The 25,510-nt window shown below is 40.8% G+C and overlaps 1 protein-coding gene across 4 annotated transcripts in view; it reads right to left on the bottom strand.

Moving 5' to 3' along the window:
* Positions 1–240: 240 nt before the first annotated feature.
* The window catches only part of FAM107B (family with sequence similarity 107 member B), a 59,102-nt gene continuing 33,832 nt past the window's right edge, over positions 241–25,510 (bottom strand). For 3 of the 4 annotated variants that reach the window (XM_066182751.1, XM_066182748.1, XM_066182749.1), the window contains 3 exons: positions 9,520–9,703; positions 5,370–5,523; positions 241–3,375 (listed from right to left, as the gene is read on the bottom strand). In XM_066182751.1, the coding sequence (XP_066038848.1) occupies positions 3,259–3,375; positions 5,370–5,523; positions 9,520–9,647 (399 nt within the window). In that variant the 5' untranslated portion in view covers positions 9,648–9,703 and the 3' untranslated portion in view covers positions 241–3,258. Of the gene's footprint in view, positions 3,376–5,369; positions 5,524–9,519; positions 9,704–19,179; positions 19,203–25,510 lie in introns of those variants that run through there. The other variant, XM_066182750.1, reaches the window with a different exon arrangement.

Genomic DNA, 25,510 nt, shown 5'->3' on the forward strand with positions numbered 1-25,510 from the left:
GCTGCACAGTCCTGTTAAAAACTTTCTGCACCGAACATATTTGAAGGATAATACTGGCTAAGAGACACAGCAAACTTTCTGTCAACTTCTGCACATACAAACAGGGATGCAGGGTTTTAAGGAACCAAGTCATAATGATCTTGATACTTGCCCCCACACTGCAGAATTTTAAACAATCTGGATATCTCAGTGCAACCCCCAAGGTTTTGTTTTTGGCAGGATATGACAGACACCACCACATACACCAAGCATGTAGTAGATTTTATTAAGCATAACTTTGGTTCTAAGTATTCCACCCTCATTCTTGTAATACCTTTAGTTAAAAACAATTATACAAGAGCAAATACAAAAAATATTAAATTATGAAAACAAATCCATTAAGGCTCCCTTTTTATATTTATATATATTTATATATGTACACTCAAACAAGTGCAGATATTAACAGAATGTTAAAGCCACAAAAATGCTAAAAAATTTACTACTATACTATCAAAAGCAAGAGTTTTTAAAAAAGTACAAAGTGGTAAGTGAGCAATTTTCAGATCACTGAAGTATTCGCTGGATTGCTTCAAAACCCATATAGCTGAAGAGCGGAGCAGGAATTGCTTACGCTCACTGCCAAGCAGTTTCTTACTTAAGTAGCTGCACAGGACACTTGTGGTGTGACTAACTGGCCACCCATTAAAGGGTTGCCCAATCCTGACTTCAAATACAAGCTTTTGCCTGTCAAAATTGATATGAAGGTGGCTGGGGTTCCTAGACTAAAGGATTAGCAGGATTCAAAGATGTTCTAACACACACGTTGATGTTCTGTTCACACAGAGAGTTAATTCCAATGAAAAACAAAAAACTCATGCTGTATGTACAAGGGAGTTTTCTGGCCTCCTGTGTTTGAGAAATTCTACCCTCAATCACAAGCTAACCTGGGGAGAAAGCAGACTGCCTTTAGCCTTGAGGGCTCAATCCAACACACCCACTGAAGCCAAAACGGAGGTCTTTGTCCCCCACCACTCCCAGTTCCACTGATTTCATTTCACTGTGTACATGCGGTAGGATTGCCATGATCACCACGGGGAAATGGCTAACATGAAATGGTCTGCTCAAGCCAGAGGAAAATTTCCTCAATCACTCCTAGACTTTTCCAGACTGAGCAGAAGGTTAATGTGGAGCTGAAACCAAGAGGCAGGATGTTTGGTAGGCTGGGAACAGCTAAGATGAAGCATGAGCAGGGTGTGGAAGGCTCAGACAGAGCTGTCTCAACAACATGAAACAAAATCAGTGCAAGTGTTGGAATGTGTTGTCAGAGAAGATCCTCTCCTGCCCGGAGAAGGGAAGGAGAGAGGGAAGAACCTGCAGCATTCAGGGTGTTCCTTTGTTGAGATAATACATGGAAGAGTCTTACATTTGGCCTTTGTCTTTTGTATGTCCATCATCCGAACAGTCTGTTAGACCATCTTCACATTTAATCTTCTGGATGTGAGTCACACTGCAAGTCTAAATCAATGGCAATATGCTTATCACAATTCAATTTACCCTCAATCTGATTATGTCCTCACAAAAAATGCCTGTATCTTAACAAATTAAAGTCTGTATCTAGGAAACATTTCTAATTGCGAGTGTTTTGTCCCAACTGCTAATCTGAAATTGTGTTTAGAATGTCCAATACTTACAGGAAGGCAAAAGGAACTATAAAAACCAAACCAACAACCCTCCACCACACCTTTACAATACAAACATGCCACTGCTGATATTAATAAAAAAAGTGTTTTCAAACAGTTATGTCCAATGTAATTACAAAGTAGAAATTATTGTGTTTAGCATCCTAAGGCAAAGGCTAGGGATTAGATCCTCAGCAGGTATGTATGAACACAGTTTCAGTTACAGCCAGAACAACCTCCACCAAGGAAGATGAGGATTTCTCCCCAGATTGTGAAGATATACCTGCACCCAGTCACACCAGGTAAGAATCCAATTCCATAATCCTACATGAGCAATCTGTTCCCCACTCCTTATCCCAGGCTTTCCTGGATAACTAGTAGTCATAAGCATGAAGGATCAGATTCTGTCATCCCTGTGCAAGCTGAGCAATATTTTAAGTAATGGCAAGTCACAAGGGCAACTTGTAGAAAGGCAGAAGATGACAGAATTGGACCCAAAGTCTCAGTGGTAACACACTTCCCTTCTTTCCTGAGGCTGAATGAAGGATGGGATAAAATGAATTTCATGTTATGCCTCACTTTGGGGAAAAAAAATTCCATTTCAGTAGATTCCAGTAATTGGTTTGGTCTGGTTCAGACACTTCTCTACTGCAGAAACTGCAACAAGTGTCTGCAAGCAGAGCGTGGGAACTGATGAGAGATCAGTTCCAGCAAATGAGTTCAAACACTACCAACTGATGTGTTACCACTGTACTCTGTTCAGCATGTCCTTGGAGGAGAAAGGCCACAACACCAAAGTAAGTAGGATTTCAAAACATGAAAAGTAGAAGACAGATCATTTTGCTTTGAGAGGTAAATTCACAGGTAGCACTTCACAGGCCTGTATACAACAGTGTAAGTTTACCAACAGATAAATCAGCCTCTGGAGTCTTCCTGTGAAAGGATCATCATATTTTTGCTCTTTCATAGCCCAAATTCTACATGCCAAACAGCAAGAAATGGGCTTTAAGGCTGCTTAACTTTTCACTGCTGGTGAATTTTAAGCATTTTCATCTTGCCCACACCTACCTATCCTAGTGGAGATAGGCAGCAGTAATCAGCACAACTCATATCCTCCTAGATTTAATAAAAATTCCAAGGAAACACAAATTATTGTGGGATATACACAAGCTGTAGGTCTAGATGGAGGAAATCTACCTGCACAGCAAAGCTTGATATCACAGGAGGATTTTTATTCTGTTTTAAAGCAAAATATAATCTGTGTATCTCCACTAAATGAGGATCACAAGAGTTAAAGCAGTGCAACACTGAAGGAGTTTCTCTAGTATCCCTGGTTAAAATCTCTGAGAAAGCATGTCAGCCTGGTCCATGACACTGAACTGACAAAGACACTCCTTATCCATTGATCTCAGGACTGTATTTGGCAAGTCGATCTGTTTACGATACTGTCTTTTTAATCCACACAACCCAGGAATTAAAGATCTCATCTTCAGTAAGTGTCAGCTGGATGCTGTTATTTTCCCTCTTGAGGGGCAAATGTGAGACAACTTGCAAAAGCCTCTCTCTGCAGGAAAGCTGGAAGTCTAAGTAGGCTCTGGCTCTAGGAGTCTGGTGCTTCTGTTGCTTCCTGGACCGTCCTCCTCAAGTTGCCCTTGACTTTGACAAATTCAGGTGCATTTTCCTGCTCTTCCTGTATCTTCTGCTTCTCCAGCTCCAGCTTAAAAGGGAGATCACATGTTAAAAAAAAAAGAAGCATAGAAAACACATCACTGAAATACAAGACAAAAAAGTAAAGGTTTCAATAACTGGACATGTCAAACTCTTTAAATTGCTTCCTTTCTTTGTCTCATGGAAAAGATAAAATTGCCTTTCTTTGGGAGTATCTGTTCTCATAAACAATAAATCTTTTCAAATCCTTGGCTCTAGCTTGTTCCAGATGTCCACCTTCGCCAGACAGACAAAAACTCTGCAAGCTCAGTACAAGAACAAGATGAAGCATTTTTTAAGGAATTCTTGGACATCTTCATTAAAGAAACAACAGTAATTCACTTCTCAGGCTTTACAACAGAACAAGGAAGAATGTGCCTCGTGGGAGAACATGTGAACAGCTACTACTCAGCAACCTGCAGAACTGATTTCTGAATGTTTAGGTATGAAGTTCTGTATCTAACTTGAGCCTCTTTAAGAGTATCTGGTTTATCTACCACAAAAAGCAATAAAACCCCTAAAAATCTTTGTTGGCCCTCAGCCATTCATTTTTGAGAACCCATTCACTGATTTTTTTAACCAAGTTGGAGCTCCTACCCATGCAGACACTTGAAACTTCCACGTGAGGATCGGAAATGCTCTGTGTGGCAAGGCTATGCAGTGCCTTTCCAACACAGGCTCACACACGGCACAGAATATGGATTGCTTAGTGATCCTTAGGGAAGGCAGATGAGTTGGCAAAAAGGGAGAAAAAACCCTTTAGTAAACTTAAAAAAGTGCCTGAAAGCAGGTTTTGGTTTTTTTTTCTTCTTAAACAGACCAAGGTCTCCCTGATTAATGGGGAACACGTACAGCTCACCTAAATAATCTCTCCTTTGTCTCTGGTTCACTGACAAGGGATGTGCCTTTCTATAAATTACAACAAGGTCCCTCCATGAGTCATGTTGTCAATTAGTGCCATTCCTATGATGTTTACAAAGTCACAGCACTGTTTGCAATGGGCAGGCTTTTCCTCTTCTAACAGAATTTTCTAGTCTGCATAATCTATGTGGTATGGCTCAGTTTCAAATCAAATCTTCCCACAAGCTGAATCATTCAAAGCTGGGCCCTTTAAGAGAGATAAGAAAAATGACAGGATGATACACTTAAAAATACAATAGCTTCCTCCAAAAATACTTCTAAACCTAATTAAAACAAAAAACCACCAACCTATAATAAAACCCTAAAACCTATAATGATTGGATTACATGTAATTTTAACAGTAATTATTTGGCTTAACTGATTTCTTTTCAGAATCACAGGAGGTACTTTTTAAAGCATTTATTTATAGCATTAATTTATTTTAAAATAAATGCATTGCTTGATGCACAGTGACTTCTATGACGAGCTATTTCACTGCAGAGATATTCCTTCCAGGCACACAGAGTGCTTCTAGAGGCACAGAGACATTTGGCCGGCCCTGTGCCTGGCAAAAAGCTTCACCACGAGGAACTCCAGCTCCACATCATCTCCATGCACAGGGTCTGAGGACTTTTTCTTGCACTTGAAAACACCAATGGGCTCACATCTTTTAAGACTACAAAAGAGCTTTTAAAAGTTACCTAGTATCTTACATAACCCTGGAGAATCAATTGATTTTAATTCATTAAACGTAATTTTGATGTTCTACAGCCTAACAGCCATTCTTAGTGGAACAAAGTTAGACTACAAAAATTGAGTAAATCACTACAGTTTCAATGGTTAAATATCATCAGTGCTCCACACACATGCCTGCTGGCTGGTGCAGGATTCATTTGACCAAAGGCAGACCCTGTATGCAGTTCCTATACAGTAAGTGACAACAGGTAATTAAAGAGTGTGATTTCGCTTATCCCAAGAGATATCTGAATTTAACTAGGGGAAACATGCCAAAAATTGGCTGCTGCTTCTTTTCTGTCTACAAAGTGAGCCTCAGGTGAGTAGCTCAGATGTAGATGTGCAAATGTCTGTTATTCCCCATCTTACCTGCTCCAGTTTTTGCTGCCGTTTCAGTAGCTCTATTTCCAGGTCTGACTTCTTCTTTTGTGCTTCCTCTTCTTTTTGTTGTTTAATAACTTGATCTCGTTTCCTTTTCTCCATCACCTTCTGCAGCTCTGGTTTGTTCTGAGGTGCAAGACCCCTTCAAATTACATGGGGTGAGGAAAAAGGAGATCAGTTTCAGTTACCAGGAATTCCTACAGAATTGCTGGCAGCTTTACTAAAATCAAGTAGCTGCCTATTTAGATACATTGGGATGTAAATAAGTAATTAAAAGGAAAAAACATGCATACATTTGCCTGATTTCTAACCAGTACCCTAAGCTAGAATTTAAGCCACATAATCACTAAAGATATTTCCCTTTAACATGCATGCTAGTATTTCTCCTGTATACTTCATTAACTTTCATCTTTAGTCTTCACTGTATTCTCTTGATTCCAAAAGACTGAAAAAAAATCACAGATCAAGACACTATCAGAGCTAGAAACAAATTTTGGACAAGAAGAATTTGCTTAGTGCCTGATAACTCGGAAGGACTGCGTTCAGACAGTCCTGTGCAGGCTATTCTACCCACAAAAGTCTGCATGGACAAAACTAAAAAGTGGTCTGTCACACTGCTCCTGGAAATCATGGATTCTCTGCTTTCCTTGAAAATGTGACAGCTTTACCCATGCCTGGCTGTGAAGCTATTTCCACTGAGAGCTCCCAGGCTACAATAGACATCACAAAGAGCCTAAGACAACAAAAATCCAGAATAAAAAAGTTGCCATCACCTTGGAGACCAGACAAAGCCTGGAGGATTCTCCCTCTGACAAGCCTTTAGGGTGCTACATGAACTGAATGTTTTGAGCCTGTTCAGCACAAATTGCTTTCTAAGCCAGCTACTCCGGAATGAGAAAGCTCATTCCTTGGGAAGATGCATGACGTTATTTATACAGGCACACACATGAATACTCACTCCTACTTATTTCTGGGACTTCAGTGATTTCTTTTATCTCTGTAACGCCATGATGGTTTCAAAATTTAAGATTCAAAGCTCTCCCTGTTATTCAGGTATTACCGTCACTTAAGGCAGAGCAGAGAGATCTGAAATTGTCTTTGTTATTGTTGTCTTTCCTGTGAAGACGATTACATGAAAGCATCCAGCGTTAAGTTTAGCAGCAACCATTTTTTATTTCCCCTTTAAGAAACTCAGTAATCTGAATAAGCTTTCAGAAAACATATTTTTACCCTTCCTACTTGCTATACATCTGTGGTTGCCTAATTATTCATTAATATGCATATCTGACAGCATGTCCAATAAAACATTAAAATGCCATTTTATGGTGGTATCTAGGAATGATTCCATATATTATGCAACACTCTATCCCTGTACATACCCTGACAGCAAAATCAAATATTTAGCAACACCAAATGTTGTTCCCTGTTTCTCATAATAGATCTCATGGCCTGAGTGCAACAGAAGCTACAAGACTCTGTTCATATTTTATGTTTCATGCTATTTTAATTACATTTTAGCACGTAAAACTGAAGTCAGGCAGGAAAAGCTGAAAATTTTTTACTACTACTATTACTACTACTACTGGATTGGTAAGAGCAGAGTCAGTGGAAGCTTCCACACTGGCAATCAGCAGTCAGAACAGCCACAAAGCAGAGAGCAGCTGCTAAGTAACATTACTGCTGCTGCTTTTCTCACTGAGGTTCCACCACAACAAAGCAGAGGCACAGACTGGTTCAGATGTGCTGTAACAAAGGGAACCTGCAGAAGCTACAAGTAACTACAACCCCTCAGTCCAATCAGGTGGGGATGGCAGATCGGTAACAGAACTATAAAGTCAATCCTGTTTCCACTCTCATGTAAAAAGGACAAGCAACAAACTGGTGGATACTGGATTAACTGGGGTCTTGTATGACCTCCTGGTGACTGTTCTGGTTAAAATACAAATCCTAAGGCTTTGATATAGAGGAAGCAAAGTGTTACAACACAAGTGAGAGCTGATAGGGTTAAAACCTCTGGAAGGGACAGCACCAATATTCTGCAGAGCTGAGGTTGATTCCTAATAAGTGTTAACAATTTAATGACCAGTGCCTTGAAGTAGCACCACCTGAATACTTTTTTTTTTTCCTTCTTCCCAGAACAAATCTTTCTGCAAGTAAATAACTACACCAGTTCTAGACCTGACAGACACTGCTCACAGTGGGCACGCAGAATGACTGGACCTGTACTTGTATCTTCCAACATCCATTTCTGGCTGTTCAGAACCGATGGGTCCACAAAGTGAAGCTGCTGATGTCTACACTGAGTCTTTACAACAAAATAAGCAGAATGTTCAGCAGACTTCTATAAGAGCACAGAAAGTCCTCCACATATTTGACAGTCTGATGTAACAAAGCAGAACAGAGCCCAGTATCTACATTACTGAAAAGCCTCCTATCAGAGCTAGTACAGTGACACAAAGCACAGAAGACTAACCCTCCTCTAAAAGATACCATTTTTTCTGCTGGTGAAAATACTCAAAGTATCTATTTCTGCACCAACAAATAAGAATCTAGAATTAACAACTGCAGCTAATCAAAACTACAATAAGAGAAGAGAGGGTATTGAGGTCTGCGCAACTTTTCTGTGTAATAGGATAGCTTCCAAAAAGAAAAGAACCCCATACTATTTAAAAGTGCTTTATGCTTTCATAAACTTAAAAGGAAAAAAAAATAGTCTTAATTTATTGCAGCCTCCACATCCTCTAGATTAAGATCATCAGGAAACTTCAACTATTTTTCTTTCAATGACTATAAACTTCTCGGTGCCAGGAACTGACTTTGATGTTTAATCCCATTAACGAAAAATAGGACAAACACCTATTTAGGCCAGTTTCTTCCAATTCAGTTGGAATTCTGTAAAATATCTCTCCTTCTTCATCACTAAAGAAATGCTATATTGTGGATGCAATTCATTTAGAATTATGTCTCTAAGCCCAGCATTTGTGAGGATTTTGCTATTACACATAAAAAGACTCCCTCTTGCCTCGAAATACTACAATGTCAAAGGATTAAGAAAAGAAAAGAGAGAGAGAAAAACTGCCATAATGTAACTCTTCCTGCCAAACAGGCAAATCTAGGCCTGCTGGAGTAGCCAAATTTGTAGCTTTTTACTCTTCTTTATCAAGGTCCTGGGTCTCAAAAAGTCAGAATGGCTGATACCACCAGCTTTCTGCTCAAATCCACTCTGAAATACTGTTTTTCCACTTCTATTTTATGGATCCCCACACCCTGCCTTTGAAAAGTCCATTTTCGGTTTCTTCAAAGCACCAAATCACCAACTGATATCATAGTTGGTTTCTGTTGGTTTAAAAAAAGGAGCATCAACAGGCTTAGTGCCTTTTCCTCCACCAGGTGGTCTGGTGGCTATTTTCTTAATGTGTTTTCTAAATGACTTCTCTGTTGCTGAAGAGATTTAGTAACAGAACTTCAGCTATTTCTGGGCCAGGTGCCTGTGTCTCTGAAGTTGATGAAATGAAGACATGGCTGTTTACATCTCTAAAAGCAATATAGAGAGCAACAGCTGTGCATCCCATCCCAGAGAGGAGCAGGCAGCATTTGCAAAACATAGAAAGAAACACTTGTGCAGCAGCAGAGCAGGCACCAGACTATCACACTGGATTGTGAGATCAAATAAGCAGAGAACAGTTTCATGTGAAATAAACTACATGATTTTTCTCATTTAAAAGTGGCCTCATAAACTCAGTGCACTGGGAATGGTGAAAGCCCACAGATTTTACCATCCTGCTGTTATCAGCAAAATTTTGTCAAATACTTGATAACACTAAGAGTACAAGACAAATTGCAGCGCCCGAGTAGCTCCTATGAAATGCAATAGCGGAGAACTGAACTGCTTTCTCTCAAAACTGACCCTCTGAGTATTTACAAAGATGAAATGAGAAGCCTTCTAAGGCAAGCTTTTGCATTGAAATTCAAACAGAAATAAATGCCACGGTTAAGAATCAGGGTCTTTCAATTTACAAGATCTGAATTAACAAACAGTGCCTGCTGGGTTTTGGGGACAATGTTCTTTTGATGAAACTAAAACTCAAGCTGTGTGTTTGGGGTGGGAGGGTGGCACAAGTGATTTTTAGACTCTTACCTTTTCTGATTCATAAGCAGCTCTCTATGGAGATCTTGATGATTCCGGGATGACTTCACAGGATTAATTAATTTCTGAGGTCTAATTAATTCAGGATTGTCATCATCTATGTAGTCTGGTTCAGCCATAATCTTTCTTGGAATGGGAAATGGATCTTTGGGTTCAGTGTCCTTGCTCACAGTATCTGTAAAACAGGAAAAACTCTATTGAATCTACACTGAAAGGCCTTTTAAAGATGTCCTAAACCACAAAGGCAGTATATTACATTACAACAGTCATGCTTTTGCTGGATTAGTTTTGTCTGTAAAAAGTAAAGGCTCTCAGAGCAAACATCAGTAGCATTTTTTTAAATAAGGAGTAATGTTATAACAATGGCATCTCCAACAGCCTTCATCCAGTGACTTGGAGACAAGAGTTTCCCCCGTTTTGAGAAGAACTTCACAAATAATTTAGTTTAAGTGTGTGAAGACCGTTATTGATTTTAATAAGCCTATACAGATGAAACATTTTTGGATCAATAGTCCTGAGACCCTAAAGACATTTAAAATACTAACTGTATTAAATACTGTGAATGTGTATCAAAAGCAAAGTCTCATTTTGTGCTGTCAGTGACATGCCAGCTGTGGGGAAAACAGCTCTGTGGATAGGCAAGCCCTGAACTGTATCAAGCAAAAGCTTCCATGTGGAAATTGCCAGATCTGCAATTGTTGTGATGGGGAACTGATTTCTGAATGGAAAAGTATAAGAGAAGAATGTTAGGTGAGGTTGTTTCTTAAAGGCTGTATTCCACCCAGTGAAAAATCCACAGAAATCCACTGACCTGAAGGCAATGAATTCATGATTTATTTCATTTGGAAAAGTGGCACTTTCCTATCCTGCTATAGAAAACTTATCTACACATCAAATCACAACATTTTGAATCAACAGCTGACAAGCAAACGATGGCTTTCAAATAATTCGTATGTGACCATTCAAACCCCTTTCCATTAAAAAGCACCAGTCACAAGATGACCAGCATCTAAAACAAAGCACATTCAGAGAAATTCTGTCTCTCTTCACTGTTGTGAAAACCTGCACGCAGAATTTGCAGTTGTCAGTTTGATGAAACTTGGCCCCTCAAACAGACCCCAAAAAATAATCTCCCAGCATGTGGGTTTACAGAGATGAATCAATGGGACATGAAAGAAAAGGCGAGAGGCTTCCATTGAGTGGCAGAACAGCTGAATGCTGCACACTGTACTCACAAATCAGAGAATCACTGGGATTTGCTGTGCTGTTTCCTGTAAAAGCTGAATATGTGCTTTAACTCAGATCCCACTGTTACCAGCCCTTCCCTCTCTTTCTCACCCCATGGGCTACAAAACCAATGTTCAGCCACAGTTTAATCCCTAAACTATTTTCTTTCAGAAGGAATCTCATACTGTTGCTCAGGTCTGATCAAATCCACTTGATACAGCAGAAAGATTTTCACTTAAGACTTCAGTAGATTAAAACTGAACAGTACCACCATCACCGAGCTGCAGCTGCTTTCACATGAGGAAGCAAAACAACATGGAAGTTTTCAGCAGATGCAAGAAAGATACTCAGGATTTGAATTTGTCCAGTGGACCTGGCAAAGATCTTTCGGCTTCTCTTTTAGAATGGATGATGTGAATTGTGTTTTAGTGGTGCTACATCTCACACACCAAATTTCTGTCGAGCAACTTCAAGGAGAAACAGCTCACCAGTGTGAGCTGCTCTCGGGTGACTCCTTCATCAGTTCTTCAAGGCAAGTTCATATGAAGAATTTTGAATTCTATGGGAGTGTCAGGTCACACAAGGACCTCTGAAACTACTATAAAAATTGTCCACAGTCCAAAAACTATGGAAATACATTGCTGTACATGGCAGAAACCTCTTACTGACACTGATCATGCAGTAAGAATACTTGTCACCTCTTCAGAGTCCTCCTTGCTTCAATCAAGCAACCACCTATCACCACACATGTCAAATATATGGGACCACTGGAAAACAGGTCAGAAGAAGTTGGAAGACTTCTAATTTAACTTCCTCCTGAGAGCAGGAACAGCTATGAGAACAGAGCAGGCTGCTCAGGACATTTTCCCTGAAGATCCCCAAGGCTGTGGATCCACCTCTGTGGATGGTCCCTCCTGCCTTTCTTCATGGTGGTTCTTCCTTACACCTCCATGACTCTCTTGTCAACTCCAGCCTGTTGCCTCTCATGCTCCAGCCATGCACTCGGGTGAAGAGCCTGGGTCAATCTCCTTGGAAAGCACTTCCCAGGCAGGGGCTGCTGCTTGGTCCTGCCAAACCTCTGCTCTGGGCTGAGCCAGTCCAGGTCCCTCAGCCTCCACGACAGCCCACCTTGGGGGCCTTGGCTAAACTCACATCTCAGATCCCCCACTGTTCCATAGCACGCCATATAAAAACCAAAAGCAAAGCCCCAAAACTCCTCAACACACACCACACAGCACCAAGCTGTTAATGAATCATTTGTGGAGGTCTAGTTTTTTTAGCACAGACAGTGAATAAACCAGCTGCAGTTCTTTTCTTACATGAGGACATAACATTTCATTCTTCCTCAGCGTGCACATCAGGCTTATTACAACTAAAATAACTCAAATATTACATATCCAACCTCCACCCAAAATAAACCTTCCCTGTAAATATTTGTTTTGCTTTACTCCTCTATCAGTTCTGTTGCACTGATAGGCCTGTGAGTCTTCTAGAAGCCTTTTGTCATCAACAGCTCTCTGTTAAAGTAAATCCAAAAATAACCTGCTGCTTCTTCAAGGTAATTCTTGTTTGCTTAGGTGGAGAAGAAAAACGCAGAATTACTCTACAACTGCCATAAATAATGTACAATTTTCTTGACACAAGCCCCTGAAAAACACTTTGATTCAATCATTTCTCAAAGTGTGGTGCTGTATTTTGCAGCACATCGATTTGGTTTGAGCAAGCCCTTAAAGTGAAGTTTATTTATTCTTCTTTCTTCTGTCCCATCACTATTTTTAAAACATGTATTCAACTCAGAGGTCAGGAATTGTGGTTTCCTACTGTAACATGAACTCTACTAGCAGCAAACATGAATGAATAAAAACTCCCCTGGGAAGAAAAGAGTCTTTCCATGTATGATTAAGCTGCAAATGACTTCAACTAGAATTTCCAAACAGAGCCAGCGACACAGGGTGCCCAGTTCCCACTCAGTGAATTCTCTCACACCCTCTGCAAACCTCAGCCTGGCTGGGGGCCACCGACAAAGTCCTGCACAGTCACTGTGTAATGCAAGCAATAAAATTAGATAAGGTGATCTCTCCCCACACCCTGTCAAAGCTAACATTTACAAAAGCACAGTCAAGTGTCACATAAAAAGGAAACTGAGGCACAAAGGATTCACCAGACAAGGGGCACACAGGAACAGAGCAGTTTATCCCCAGAGTTTCCCTCTGAGGTTCAGGCTCACACTATTAAACAAGTCAAGCTTGATGACAGAATCCCTTAAAAGTCCTTAAACAAGTTTAATCAATGTTCAAGCAATAACAATTAAAACATTATTAATTTCATGAGTCTCTAGTGCTCATCACCACAAAAGTCACAGCCCATAAAGCTGCTTTCAGATCATCACTAGGTGCTACAGTGGGACATTAATAATCCAAATAATCACTTAGCAGGAATACGCTGCCTGAAGAGCATCCGAGAGGCTCCTTTTAACCATCTGCTGTAACACGATCGACTGAGAATGCACAACCCATTGCTGTGTTTCCTCACTACCTTGTCCAAATAAAGGAGATTTGGATTCAGGGGATGTTTTAGCTGAGCTTGGCTCAAGTTTAATACACCCACTAATTTGGCAGGTGCTTTCCCAGGGCATTTGCTGAATTAGCTGTTGCTGCACAAGCAGCACAAAAGCATTTATCTGCCTCGTAGTGCCTAAGTAACTCGCAGTCTTTGTCCACAACTTCTTCAGTATATGTAGATTTTGATCCACAGAGAGAAAGAATAAACTGGGGATCCTCCATGGAAGTGGAATTTTAACTCCTCAAACAACTGCAAAGCAATTTCAACATCCCACTAGACAAAGAAAATGCCTCTGTAGAAAAATTACTTCAAGTATCCTCCCAGACAGAAGTTTAATGTTTCCAGACAAAAAGATGCTCTTGGAGTAATCAAGAACTCCCTCAGCCTCGAAGGGCCAAGACCAAGTGGTCACATATTTGCAACTCTCTCCTTTAATTTCCTTGGAGCCCAAGTAAATTAAGGGAAAACAGAAAAGACCCTTCAAAAGTTGATCCTGCAGAAGAGATACAACCAAAGCCAGAAGCGTGAGTCACATTTGGGGGAATGTGTCCAGCAGATACCTTTGCTTCCAATGTTATTTATTTTTTACTCTATCGACAGAGGGTTTTTTTCCAGCAAAAGTCCCTTAATGGTAGTAACACTGGAAACACGTGTACACAGAGAACTACAGACAGACACGTGTTTTTAACAGGCATCCTAACAGCGCCAGGTTAAGGATTCAGCAGCTGCCCAAGTTTCTGGTACAAAAGGACTCCCACGGCTTCCACAGGAGAAAGACATTCACAAAAACAAAAATTCCCCAAACCCTCTCGTGTTTATAAGGCATTCAGGGACTTTAATTTATTTTCTATCTGATATTCTTCATACCAGAAATCACCCTCTACATATGGAATCTGAATATAAAAATTCCTGTGAGACAATATATATTTATATTATTACACATATATATGGCATTTTCACCCTTCAAATGATTCCCACAATTACTTCCAGCTGTGAAAGCAGAGGTAGAGTTGAGGCCTCTTAAAAAGCAGATAAATAAATGCCTAAAAATACCAACAGACATGAAAATAATAGACTACACTATATCCAAAAGTTACATTAAAAGTAAATTCACATGATTTCCTTAATAAATTCTTGAACTAATATCTTCCACAGGAGCACTAGCTCAAATACTGAATACCTCCTGAAGATTTTATTCTTGAAAAAGCTTCAACATCTGTTCTAAGCTGTACTGTAAACCATCAAACACTTTAAGACTTGCATTTTTAGCTTTTTAAACTACCGCACAGACTTGCACTTTGCTACAAGTAACCCAAAGGCATTCTCCATTAAAAAAAAAAAATATATATATATATATATATATATATATAAAAATCTTGTTTTACTTTCCCCCTTCCAATTTCAAGAGGAATTGAAATAAAAATTCTTCAGCATGTCTCTGCTCAGCCGTTACACGACCAAGCAACACCATGCATCAGCCAGCTTGGGTAGAAAGCAAAAGAGCTACTTAAATGCAGAGTGTGCTTTGCTTTGCAGGCACCACCTCAGCACTGTTTGCACATGAAAGCTCACACCGCTATCGTCTTTATCTGTATGCTCTCAGTGCAGTAAGAGGCACTCGACTAGAGAGATTTACTTGATTAATCCTTGATTATAGATATCATTAATAACTTCCCACAGTTCACCCTTTAATTCAAAGTAAGAGTTCCTGAAAACGGAATATAAAATACTCTTCCCAGCCACAATGCTAGAGCCAGACACTGACAAAGGAATTTGACTCTTACACTGTCTTTCGTGGCTGAAAGGAAGGATGGAGTTTGGGCCATGGCACAACACAGCCAGACTGCCTGTGGAGGGAGAGGGGAGGACCACAGGTCCTGGTGGCTGCAATTCCTGCCAGCCCCTCGTTCTTTGTTCAAAAGGGCTGCCACTTCCCCGTGACAAGAGCTTTCCTTTTAGATCTAAAGAGTAGCTACTTCACCTGCCTCAAAATCAAACAGGTTCAGGGCAGCATGGACCTGGGATTGCCCGCCGAGTACTATCTTGCCACCAGGTTACTAAATACATTACTGTTCTTCAAAATTAACATAATGGAGCTTTCAAACCCTTTAGCAGGCTTTTGTTTTGCAGCTCCACACATAAAAGAGAAGAGCATCTTAGAAATCGCCATGGCTTCTGCAAGTCAAACCTCGCTGCTTCTTGTCGTGCACTTCAAAATCTCACATCCCATCCCAAGGCTGACAAAGTTCTGTCCATCCCAAGCCAGGACGGTTTAACTCACAGCACCCCCCTGACATAAGGTATCATGTCTTCATTAGTTCCACGGCTGCCAGAAGACTGACAGAGAATTCTCTCAGGAACAAGGGCTCACTTGATTTGGGCAGCCCAAAGCAATCTCAGTGATGTCAAGGATGTGGAAAGAGGCAGAGCTTGCTGGCTCCTGAAGCTTGTTCCTGTTGTCACTTTAGATGATATTAAAATGACCTAACCCACTCAAAATCTGAAGGAAATCCAGTTAACGCTCATTTTCTTCCCTTAAGTACTGCTGAGAGTAACATCAACAAAGCACAGATAAAACATCCACTAAATGAGAAACCAGAAGAAAGACGGTCATTTTAAAGATGTTTGCATTGGCACTGACACCTAAAGGAAGGCAGAGTGCAAGATCTGGGGCAGTGCTCCACACTGTTAAAATTCAAATGCAAAGAGCAGCTCATGGCTCACATTCAATTTAAACAGCACCAGGCAGTCTCTGTTCCAGGGCTTTGAAGTTCAGTCAAGTCTTGGGTGTGGAGGGAACAGCCTTGACCCCAGAGAGGCAAAGGCCTGGAGTGCAATGCTGGTGAGGACAGAATGGCTCCTTCCTCTTGGTCTGTAGTTTACGTAGAAAAAAGATTCAAGAAGACACAAACAGCCTTGAGAACGGCCTCACATCTTCTACTAAAAACCCCAAAATCCAAAAGAGAGGAATTTGTATTAATCCTAAAGAAATTTTCCTCAGGCTGCAAGTGCTGCAAAGAAGTTCTCTGCCACTGGCTTTCAAACCAGCTGAAAGGATCAGGTCTAAATAGTAGCATTTCTTTCTTCTCTTGTTGGGTTGAAATGCTGAAGAGGTGTCAATGCAGCTGTGTAATCAGAAGCAGAAGACAGAAACAAAGTGCCTCTCCCCTCCTGCTGCAAGAAGAGGTCTGCACACAAGGTGCTTTAAGAATACCGAGAGAGTAAAAGATGGAGATCTTCTGAAAGGTTCCCTTTTTGTCAGACACAGGCAAAACTTAGATTTTCACTTTTACTGTAACAAACTACTTAGCATCTAATTTTTAATACAGGCAGTAGAAAAGACAGAAAGACACAGGATGAAGAGCAGCACACTGAAGAGCACTCATCTTTCCTAAATCCTGGTCTGTGATCCACCCACTGTAACACCACGGTGCCAGTCTGGGACTAACAGCAGGTAACACACACTGTACATCTCACATCACTTGTCTTTCCTAAATTCCCTACGTTTTTCTCCAGGACTTTACATTCCCCATACTCATTTTGCTCAGGATCCTGTGATCATCTAAATCCCAAGACAGGGCTGAGGGTGTGTAAAGCCATTCTGATGGCAAGGAGAAGACCCAGTGTTTCGGACACCTCTCATCCAAAAGGCCCTAAGTGACTTATTGTGCTTTTGCCCTGAAGAACAACAGCATGTCGTGCACACCCCGCTGTCCTCTCATCTGTGTCAGTCCTTTGAAAGGAATAAATCGTGACTGGCAAAGGTACACAACCGTATATACACATAACTTTCACCAAAACACTACACAGGTAATTATAACAGTGCAGTAACGTGATTTTCAGGAGATGATAACTGAAATTATGCCTCTTAGGAAAGGCACTCAGCAGCACAGTTTGCAACCAGATTAATCCCCAAAGGTAACAAGCAATTTATTTATACATGGGTCAACAGTGATTCATATGCAATTCTGGAATGACACATTTTTTAAAGAGATTTTAGGGCAGAAAAGCAAGTAAGATCAGTTTATGCTCCCTGCAGCTACAGTGCACCATCAGTGTTGTAGACCCATCAGTGTGGGCCACTAAATTAAAAATCAGGACAAGTTTGTTTGAATCAAATTTTACTACATTGAAACGTGGGATGCCACATAAAAACTGAGCCTTGATTTAAAATCAGAAGTCCTCAGAGTGAGGGGAGACTTTCTTCAGGGCTTCACTGAAGCAAATGTTAAGAACTATCAAACAGTGGCACCCAGTGGTAAAGGACTTCCTGCAAATAGGAACACGACAGAAAAACACGGGAGGCACAAGGGGGAAGACTGACCCAAATCCATGTTTATATACAGAACTGCTGAACTGAAAGAGCAAACATACTGAATCCCCCACAATTTTAGCAGGAAGTCTTACTCCTAAGTCATTCTATTTCTGCAAACATCAGCATTAGAGAACAGTGATTCTTCAAATATGAAAGGTTGAACATTAAACAGGTATTTCTGAGGGAGAGGGGGAAATCCAGAGCAGCCAGCAGCCCCTTATCAATTGGAAGACTGCAAACATTTCAAGCATCTGACTTGAGATACTTAAAAGGAGACTGGTAAAGCTTGAATGCTCTTAAAATCTATTTCACTGGACTTTAGCAAGATTTGTCCAGGGAAGAGAGAAATGTGGTTATGTTTCCAGTTGTTCTCTATTTTCTTCACATGATATAGAGAGAAAGATTAGAGACTAACACGTGTCCCAGTGAGGCCAAACAATGTCCAGGACCAAAGGATGCAGGTCATTCTCCTGGAACAAGAATCCTGTTCTGGATGCTGCGATGATCATGAGGAGGATGATGATGATGGAGGGTCCTAGCAAATATCCAACCAGGCAGAAGTTTATATCAAATACAAGCCAAAAAGGTTAAAATTACCTTTGATATATGTGAAAAAAAATTGGAGCAAGAGAAGAGACAGGTTACTTAGCAACCCTGTAAACATGACAACAGCAAACAAACTGCACAGTGAACAAAGTTTTCTTTGTTAAAAAGACATTATGAAGTTAAAAAGCAAATGGAGGAGGAACATCTGTGAATGGGAGAACGTGCCCTATATTGAGTCTGTTCTAACAGCTCTGCTCATTTGATTTTTAAGAAGTGAAGATTAATACCAGCCCAATAATAACATAAGCAACAAGTCTGACAAAACTTTGAAAATTTTTGATGACTGGGTATTGAGGCTAGAAAACAAATTCCTTAAATAAGGAGCACACTTTTTTAAAGTGAGGGGAATAAAGCCACCGATTTAGTAAAAGATTTCTGTTCAGCTGCACGGAGAAACCAAATTATAAGGATCATAATTATCCCTTCTAGTTCTACAAATTTAAAATCTATGAGTGCAATTAATAAGTGTATGCAAGGGGGTCAGAAGATTAAAATCTCTGCATTAATCAGGTAGTTATGCATTCAGTAGCTACAGCATCAAAAATGAGACCAGGAAAGCCAAGTATTCCTCATGCTGCCTCAGTTACTCCAGCGCTGTAAATCCCCAAGTCTTGCCAAAGGAGCACAGCGGGGGTGCTGAACCAGATTTTGCTCCGTGCCACGTGCTGATCCTCAGGGCACAGCAGCATCCTGCCTGGAGTCAGGGCACAGCACGATCTGCTGAGCTGTCACTGCTCCCCTCCCCTCTGGGGCTTTCTGAATCACAACTTAAAAGGAATTCTAACCACCCATAAAAGAAGGCCATTTGCAACAATTTTAAATACACTGCCATAATGAAAACCACACAGTCCACTGCAGCTTGGCAGCTTCCTAAACAGACTCATAGGTAGTTATGTAAAAGTTAAGTACTTCTTCAGACCGGGCAGATATGTATCAATTACCTGCCAACTCAAGTTCTTTTCATTTTCTACGAAGAAACCCTTTTCCTAGGAGGAAAAAAAAATAAAAATCAGCACTAGCAAAGATTGCTTTTTTTCTTCTCTTTGGTGACAAATGGCTCAGAGCAAGAATCCAGCCTCTGTTTTGATTTCTTAACACAGGGAGATTTCCTAGAAACAGACAAAAGGAAACAAAAAGAAATAATTTCCTTAAACTTACTGCTACTCCAAACTAACCCACTCCCAGCTTAATCACAGAAAAGAAATAAAACCTTCACCTCAAGGAGTTAGTCTTGGCTCAGGCAACTACATCCACATTCCAGACTGCACTGTGTCCACAAAGACAAACCCTTCCTGGCCCAGACCTGTTTTATCCACTCTCAGCTGGCACAGATAAATTTCAGTAAGAGGCTCTGCACTGCAACTCCGTGGAAAAAGAAACCATTACGAAGGAAGGAAAACAAGACTGCAGGAAAAAGCAAAAATGAGGACACCACTAAAACTGATGACCAATCTTCCAAAAGTGACGTAGAGTAAGAAATTTTTTAAAAAGGCCGTTCCACACCCTACTCATGACCTTAACCAAAAGCACGATGCTCTAATGGTTTAAAAGGATTGAGTGGGTGTAGGAATGTATGGCAGCCAGCACAAACCTCCTGGAAGCTACAAGTGGGCTCAGGACAGCCAAGCCTGATACACACGACTATTAAAATGCAACAGAGATCAACAGGCGCCCTGCAATGAACACAACATGCCACAGGGCATGAAGAGGAACATCATCTGCTCACTGTCTGATGGGAAGAATGAGAGGTCTGAAAACCAGAAACTTACAGAAAATAAAAATGGAGAATAACGACGACAGTCAATCGCATCTGTCAAAGCTGGTGACTTTTCACTGCTGCTCTTGATGAGCAGCTACAATCAACAGCTTCTCCTGCAAGCTCATAAATCAGGAAGCTGTGGCACCAGGGCAGGGCTGAGTATCAGCCAGAAGGCTGCACATGAAAGGGCAGCAGAGCAGCCTCTCGGCTCAGGCGGAAGGGCGTCATTCTCTAAAGAAACAAGCCTCCATCTGAACAGGACTGATGTGTTAACACACACAACTGAGCTGCCTCTGGCTTCTCAGCCTCCCTGGAATGAAGAACCCAGAATGTCAATACCCAAAACAAAAGCAGTCACACAAGCTTAGCACAAACACAAGGGAGATTTTAGCATATCCTTTGGCAGAACGATTTGTTGTGTATGATGACATGGGACTGTTTCTAGGATGTTTTCTGTCAACTTTTTTCTCTTTTTTTGTCTTTTTAGAAAGACTTGGAAAGGTTCAGGAAGGGAGAAACAGACCACCACTCCCTAATCCCTCCAGAAAGGAACTGTTTTACAAATTCCAAGTAGTTAGCAAAGAAGAGTAAGAAACCAGAAGGATGACCCCAATGCCTCAACAAAGGGATTGTTTGTTGAGCTTGTGAACTGGTGGCAGGAAAGGAATTTCCTACAATTGTTACCTTTCTGCATGAGAGACCACCTGGAGGAAAGTCTCAGGCTGTCCTTCCTCAGCAGCACTTGTGAAGAGGGTGAGCTGGAGTTTGTAGGACCCCCCACTCTGCTCCTCACATCCTTCTCCAGGGCTTTAGAGAGGATGGCTCACTTACTTCATGTCCTAGCAGAAGTGGAACTGAACTGGACCTAAACCTGAAATGCAAGAACTCTGAACTATGTAATTTGAACAAGAAAAAAACTCTCAGTAGTCCTAAGCGACACTATGAGGATCTCCATCAAACGGTTATAACAAACCATCTACATCCCAAAAGGTCATACACCAGTTTACACTGGTCTCATAAAGAAAAATTTCATGTGCATACTCTTGCTTTTTCATACTCAAAAATAACGAAAAGCCTTAAAGAAGACAAAAACCAAAAGGCTGCAAAACAAGACTTTCAGGAGAGCCAAGAAAGGGGCTCAAAGTCTTTATCATAACATGCCTACAGCTGAGGAACAAAAGCAGTGTGAGGTCACAGCTTGGCTCCTGCTAGTCAAGGTTCACAAAACCAGCACAGAGCTTCCAGAGAATCGAGTGCCATTTGTCATTCACAGACAGCCCGGCAGCCACGTCTCTGAAAGAGGCTGCTGCCAGTCCCAAGAGAAGAGGATTTGAAAAAAAGCCTCCTCATAAGCCTTGGAGCCCTCTTATTAACATCATTTCACAGGTGACTCAGCTGACTTTACAACAGGCAGGCTGAAAAGCTGTCCTCTAGCTGGGTTTTACAGCAGTGGCTTAATTAATAGGATGAATACCTATTGACAGGCAATCATAACCTCCACTGCCAGCTGCATCTCTTCATGCCTGAAGCCAGCCCTGCTCTTTGTTCTGCTGCTGAAAACACAACTTGGGGGGCTCTGAGCACCTGCTAGGCCTGCAGCCAAAGAGGGGAAAAATTCAGGCAAGCAAACTTTCTATGTTGGCAATAAACGGCATGTTAAAGACTCCTTGAAAATGCCACCATGCAGTGTCCTCAGCAGGATATCATCTCACTGTCTCAGACATTTGTAGAAGGAAGGAAGAAATGGCAAGAGGTGTTTCTGCCATCATTTTCCTGATCTCCTTCATTAACTAAATGGGCTATTAAAAAACAACAACAACAACCACACACGGAAAAAAAATTGTAATTAAAATTCCAATGAGCCCATGTGGCCTCCAAGACTTTTAAGAAAGCACATCCCTGTTTTCCAAGCAGAAGCACTCCAACAAATGGTCACAGGTGAATAGTCAACACTCTAGAGGACACATTGTGCCATGTGACATCACACAAGCACTGCCTCTCATGCTTCCTATTACTAAATTAATTACTAGTTTTCTCTGTGACTGCTTAACCTACAAAGATGTTATGGACTTGCTAGAAGAACTCTCTTTATGACTAAGGGTGAAAGGTGAATTGATATTTATGTAGGCATCTCATGCATTGCTAATTCCTGCGGTTGCACCTCACTGTGGGAAAGGTGATCAGCAAATGTGAGTAGTTTCTTAAAAAAATAAAAGGAGGTGGAAACCCCTTTACTGTGAACTCTTAGGACCTGTTACTAGTCCCATAAACCTGAGTAAAGCAGATCAAACTGCCACGACACTTTCAAACATTTTAACTCAAGTTGCTCAAATTCCTACATTTACCACAGCTATCATCTTACAACATAATCACTTTCTCAACCTGCTTGCTTAACAAGCAGTGGAGAACTAGAGACTGCAAAGTAGAACATTAACATCTGCTTCTTTTTTTTATTAAACAATCATATTTTGCCACGATTCACTGAGGAATTTTATTTTATAAGTTCAAAAAAATTACTGAGCAAGGGGACTTCATCAAAATATGAAGTAGCAATGTTCATTATAATGGGTTGGTCACATCAGAGGCTCGCTCAGTCAGTAGGAAAGCTGCTCAACAATTACAGTGAGGAACTGAGACATGACAGAAGAGAGAGGCTCTATTCTCAGCTCTACCAAAAAACTGGATTTGTGATGCTGAGCAAGTTGCTGAGCCTTAAATTACTCTGGAACAAGCTGCGGTTGTCAGCGCAGGACATGTTGGATACCAAATGCAGAGAGAGCAAGACAGGCTTTTTCGGATGAGCAAATCAATAAGAAACGTCATAAATTACAACAACACTATGCTTTGTTCTATTATAGGCAGCATTTTGTCAGATATTTTGGAGCCATTTCATGTTAACCACTCTTTTTTTAGGATTGAACAAATGCTTCCTTTAGAATCAAGAGACGAAATCCAAACAGGTAATTTGCTGAAAGAAGTTTACAAAATTAAATTGATGATGTTTAAAATAAGGTACGAAGTTGTGGATTAAGAGATACACAGAATAAAATTTAGAAAGATGTTAGAGTTAATAACACAGAGGTTGTGAACTTCTTGGTGCTGCAAAAAAACCCCAGGGATTTAGAAGTCTCATGCCTAAAGGACTGACACTATTTTCACCCCAAGCCTATTTTTACAAATTTCTTCCTTCCCAAGTTGTTACCAAAGTCCTCAGTGAATTTTTTTTTTTTGTTATTTGTCTGTGGATTTATCGTCTCAACGACAAAAAGGGGCATATTAAACACATGCTTTTTTAAGCTGCACTAGTAAATATATTCTCAGAAATTACTCCAAGACAAAAATCCACATTGAAAAGCCAGAATGAGAGCTGGGAGCCTGAGGGCTTTCCTATCCCACTGGTGAATACAGCATGTTCTTTTTGAGCATGTTCGGAATAAGACAGAGCCCATTTGTGAAAATCTGTCCTCTTTAAAACAGCATGTATTCTTCAACAGCCTCGGTGCTCAGCAGGGTGTAAATACTGCACCTTCAGCCACTTCCCAAATGTGAGTTTAACACGCACATTAGTGTTTAAGACTGAAGCAAATGTTTGCTACAATTAAGTCCCATTTCATCTAAGAATGTTAATAGTCATCCTTTAATGTGAATGTTAACAAACCAGCCATAACTTTTTTCATCTTGAGATATGTGATGTTAAGCACAGGATTCTGACCTGATACACTGAACCCAGCAGCCTGCTCAGAGGATGTTGTACCACGATCCCCACAAAAGATCAGAAAAGCTGCACAGAAACATAACAAAGGCAGCAATAGAATCCTCTTCCAGTTTAGAAAGGCATTGGTTTATGAAAGCTAGGCTATCAGAAGTAATCCAGGAGCCTTCCCCTGCACAGATTTGTCATTAATACTTCTTGTTTTCTCACCTGTGCCTTTCCAACACTGCTGAGAGCAGCAACACCACAGGCACCAATGGCAGCACACTGCAACTGGCAAATGAAGAGGGTGAATATGGGCTGAACACAGTGACTGCCCATCCCAGTGTGTCTTAAGCATCTTTCCAGCAGACAACAGTCTGCTCCAGCCAGTCCCAGTTCCTCATACTGGAGAAACTCTAGAGCAGCTCGTGCTGTACTTGCATGAACAAACAGCCCTGCAAGGAAGCAAAACCCACAGAAGGGACAGGCACAGCCAGCTGGGATTGCAGCTTCTGTGCCATGTACTAGTGAAAATCAGCACAGGGATCTATCTGTATCAGTATCAAGCAAAGTTACTCCAGAGTGGGAACAGCTGCACCAGCAAAACCACAACTGGCTAAAGCAGACACTCAGTTCCCTTGAACCCTACAGAACAACTTGTATGAAAATACTAGAATCCCAGTAACTCTGAAATGACAAAATATCAATCCTATTCGAGTTTCATTAGACCCCATGGTATGCATTTATTTTACAAACGGCAATTGGAACAAAAATTAGAGCAACTTCACTGTTCACACCACTATGTTCCATAAGTCTACAGAGACAACTGAATCATTATTCCAATTTTATATACTCTATCTTCCTGGAAGCCAAGGGCCTTTGGGACTTGGAAATAGTAGAACTTCTGCAAATTTTACTGACTGTGCTCAGCCAACATTGTGTTCTTAGAGAGAGACACTGTCAGCTCATCTTTCACAAAAACATAACATCCCGCTCACATTTTAAGTAACCGTTCAGTTGATTTCCCAGACAAAAAACATGTCGGTTGCCACCTTTATCCCCAAACCTGACCTTGTCGGCACTATTAACCTGTTTGCTGCAAATTGGGCTGCCTGAGATAGAGAATTATGTGTCTGAGCAGGGTGACAGCCACTCCATGAGAGCCCAACAGCATGGCACCATCTCATATGTAGCTAAGCCATCAATCCCATAGTTTTGGGTGAAACACCCTCATTTCAAGAGCCACTTCCCTCATACCAAGACATTTAACTACACATACACCTCAGGGCCTGGTGGAATAAACAGCAAGTCCCTGGGGCTGGGCAGGGGTGCATGTTTTGATTCAGGAAGTGTATGTCTACAAATTAATTTTGATCTGCACCCTCCTACTGTGCTCAGTGTTTTCCTATGGCTTCCATTCAACATAAACATTAACTACCATTGAAAACACAGTGCTTCCAGGAAAACAATGTTTAGTTAAATTCACACAGTGATAAAAAAATTACAATAAGAACATTAAAAGTTTGAAATCAATGGATGAACTTTCCCACACAGTAACAGCAGCTTTACTGAAATTTGTGCCAGGCAATGTGCCTGCTCACCCTCAGAAGTACTACTCTCACTAGTAGGGAGGTAACAAATTTGTAATTTTACAGTAGAGCCAAGATGGGTAAGTTTGTAAAGGCAAAGACTCTTTATCAGGAAAAGAGATCTATGCAGATTTCAGAGTTTTTTATCCCATCCAGGGTTTTTTTTTCTATTGCTAGAAAGTGCTGACATCCATTTAGTAGAAAAACCTCTGAACGTGTCTTTTAAATAT

Source organism: Chamaea fasciata, unplaced genomic scaffold (genome assembly GCF_029207755.1).
Source record: "Chamaea fasciata isolate MVZ Bird 193981 ecotype frontalis unplaced genomic scaffold, bChaFas1.0.hap1 SCAF_5, whole genome shotgun sequence".
Taxonomy (NCBI): Eukaryota; Metazoa; Chordata; class Aves; order Passeriformes; family Sylviidae; genus Chamaea; species Chamaea fasciata.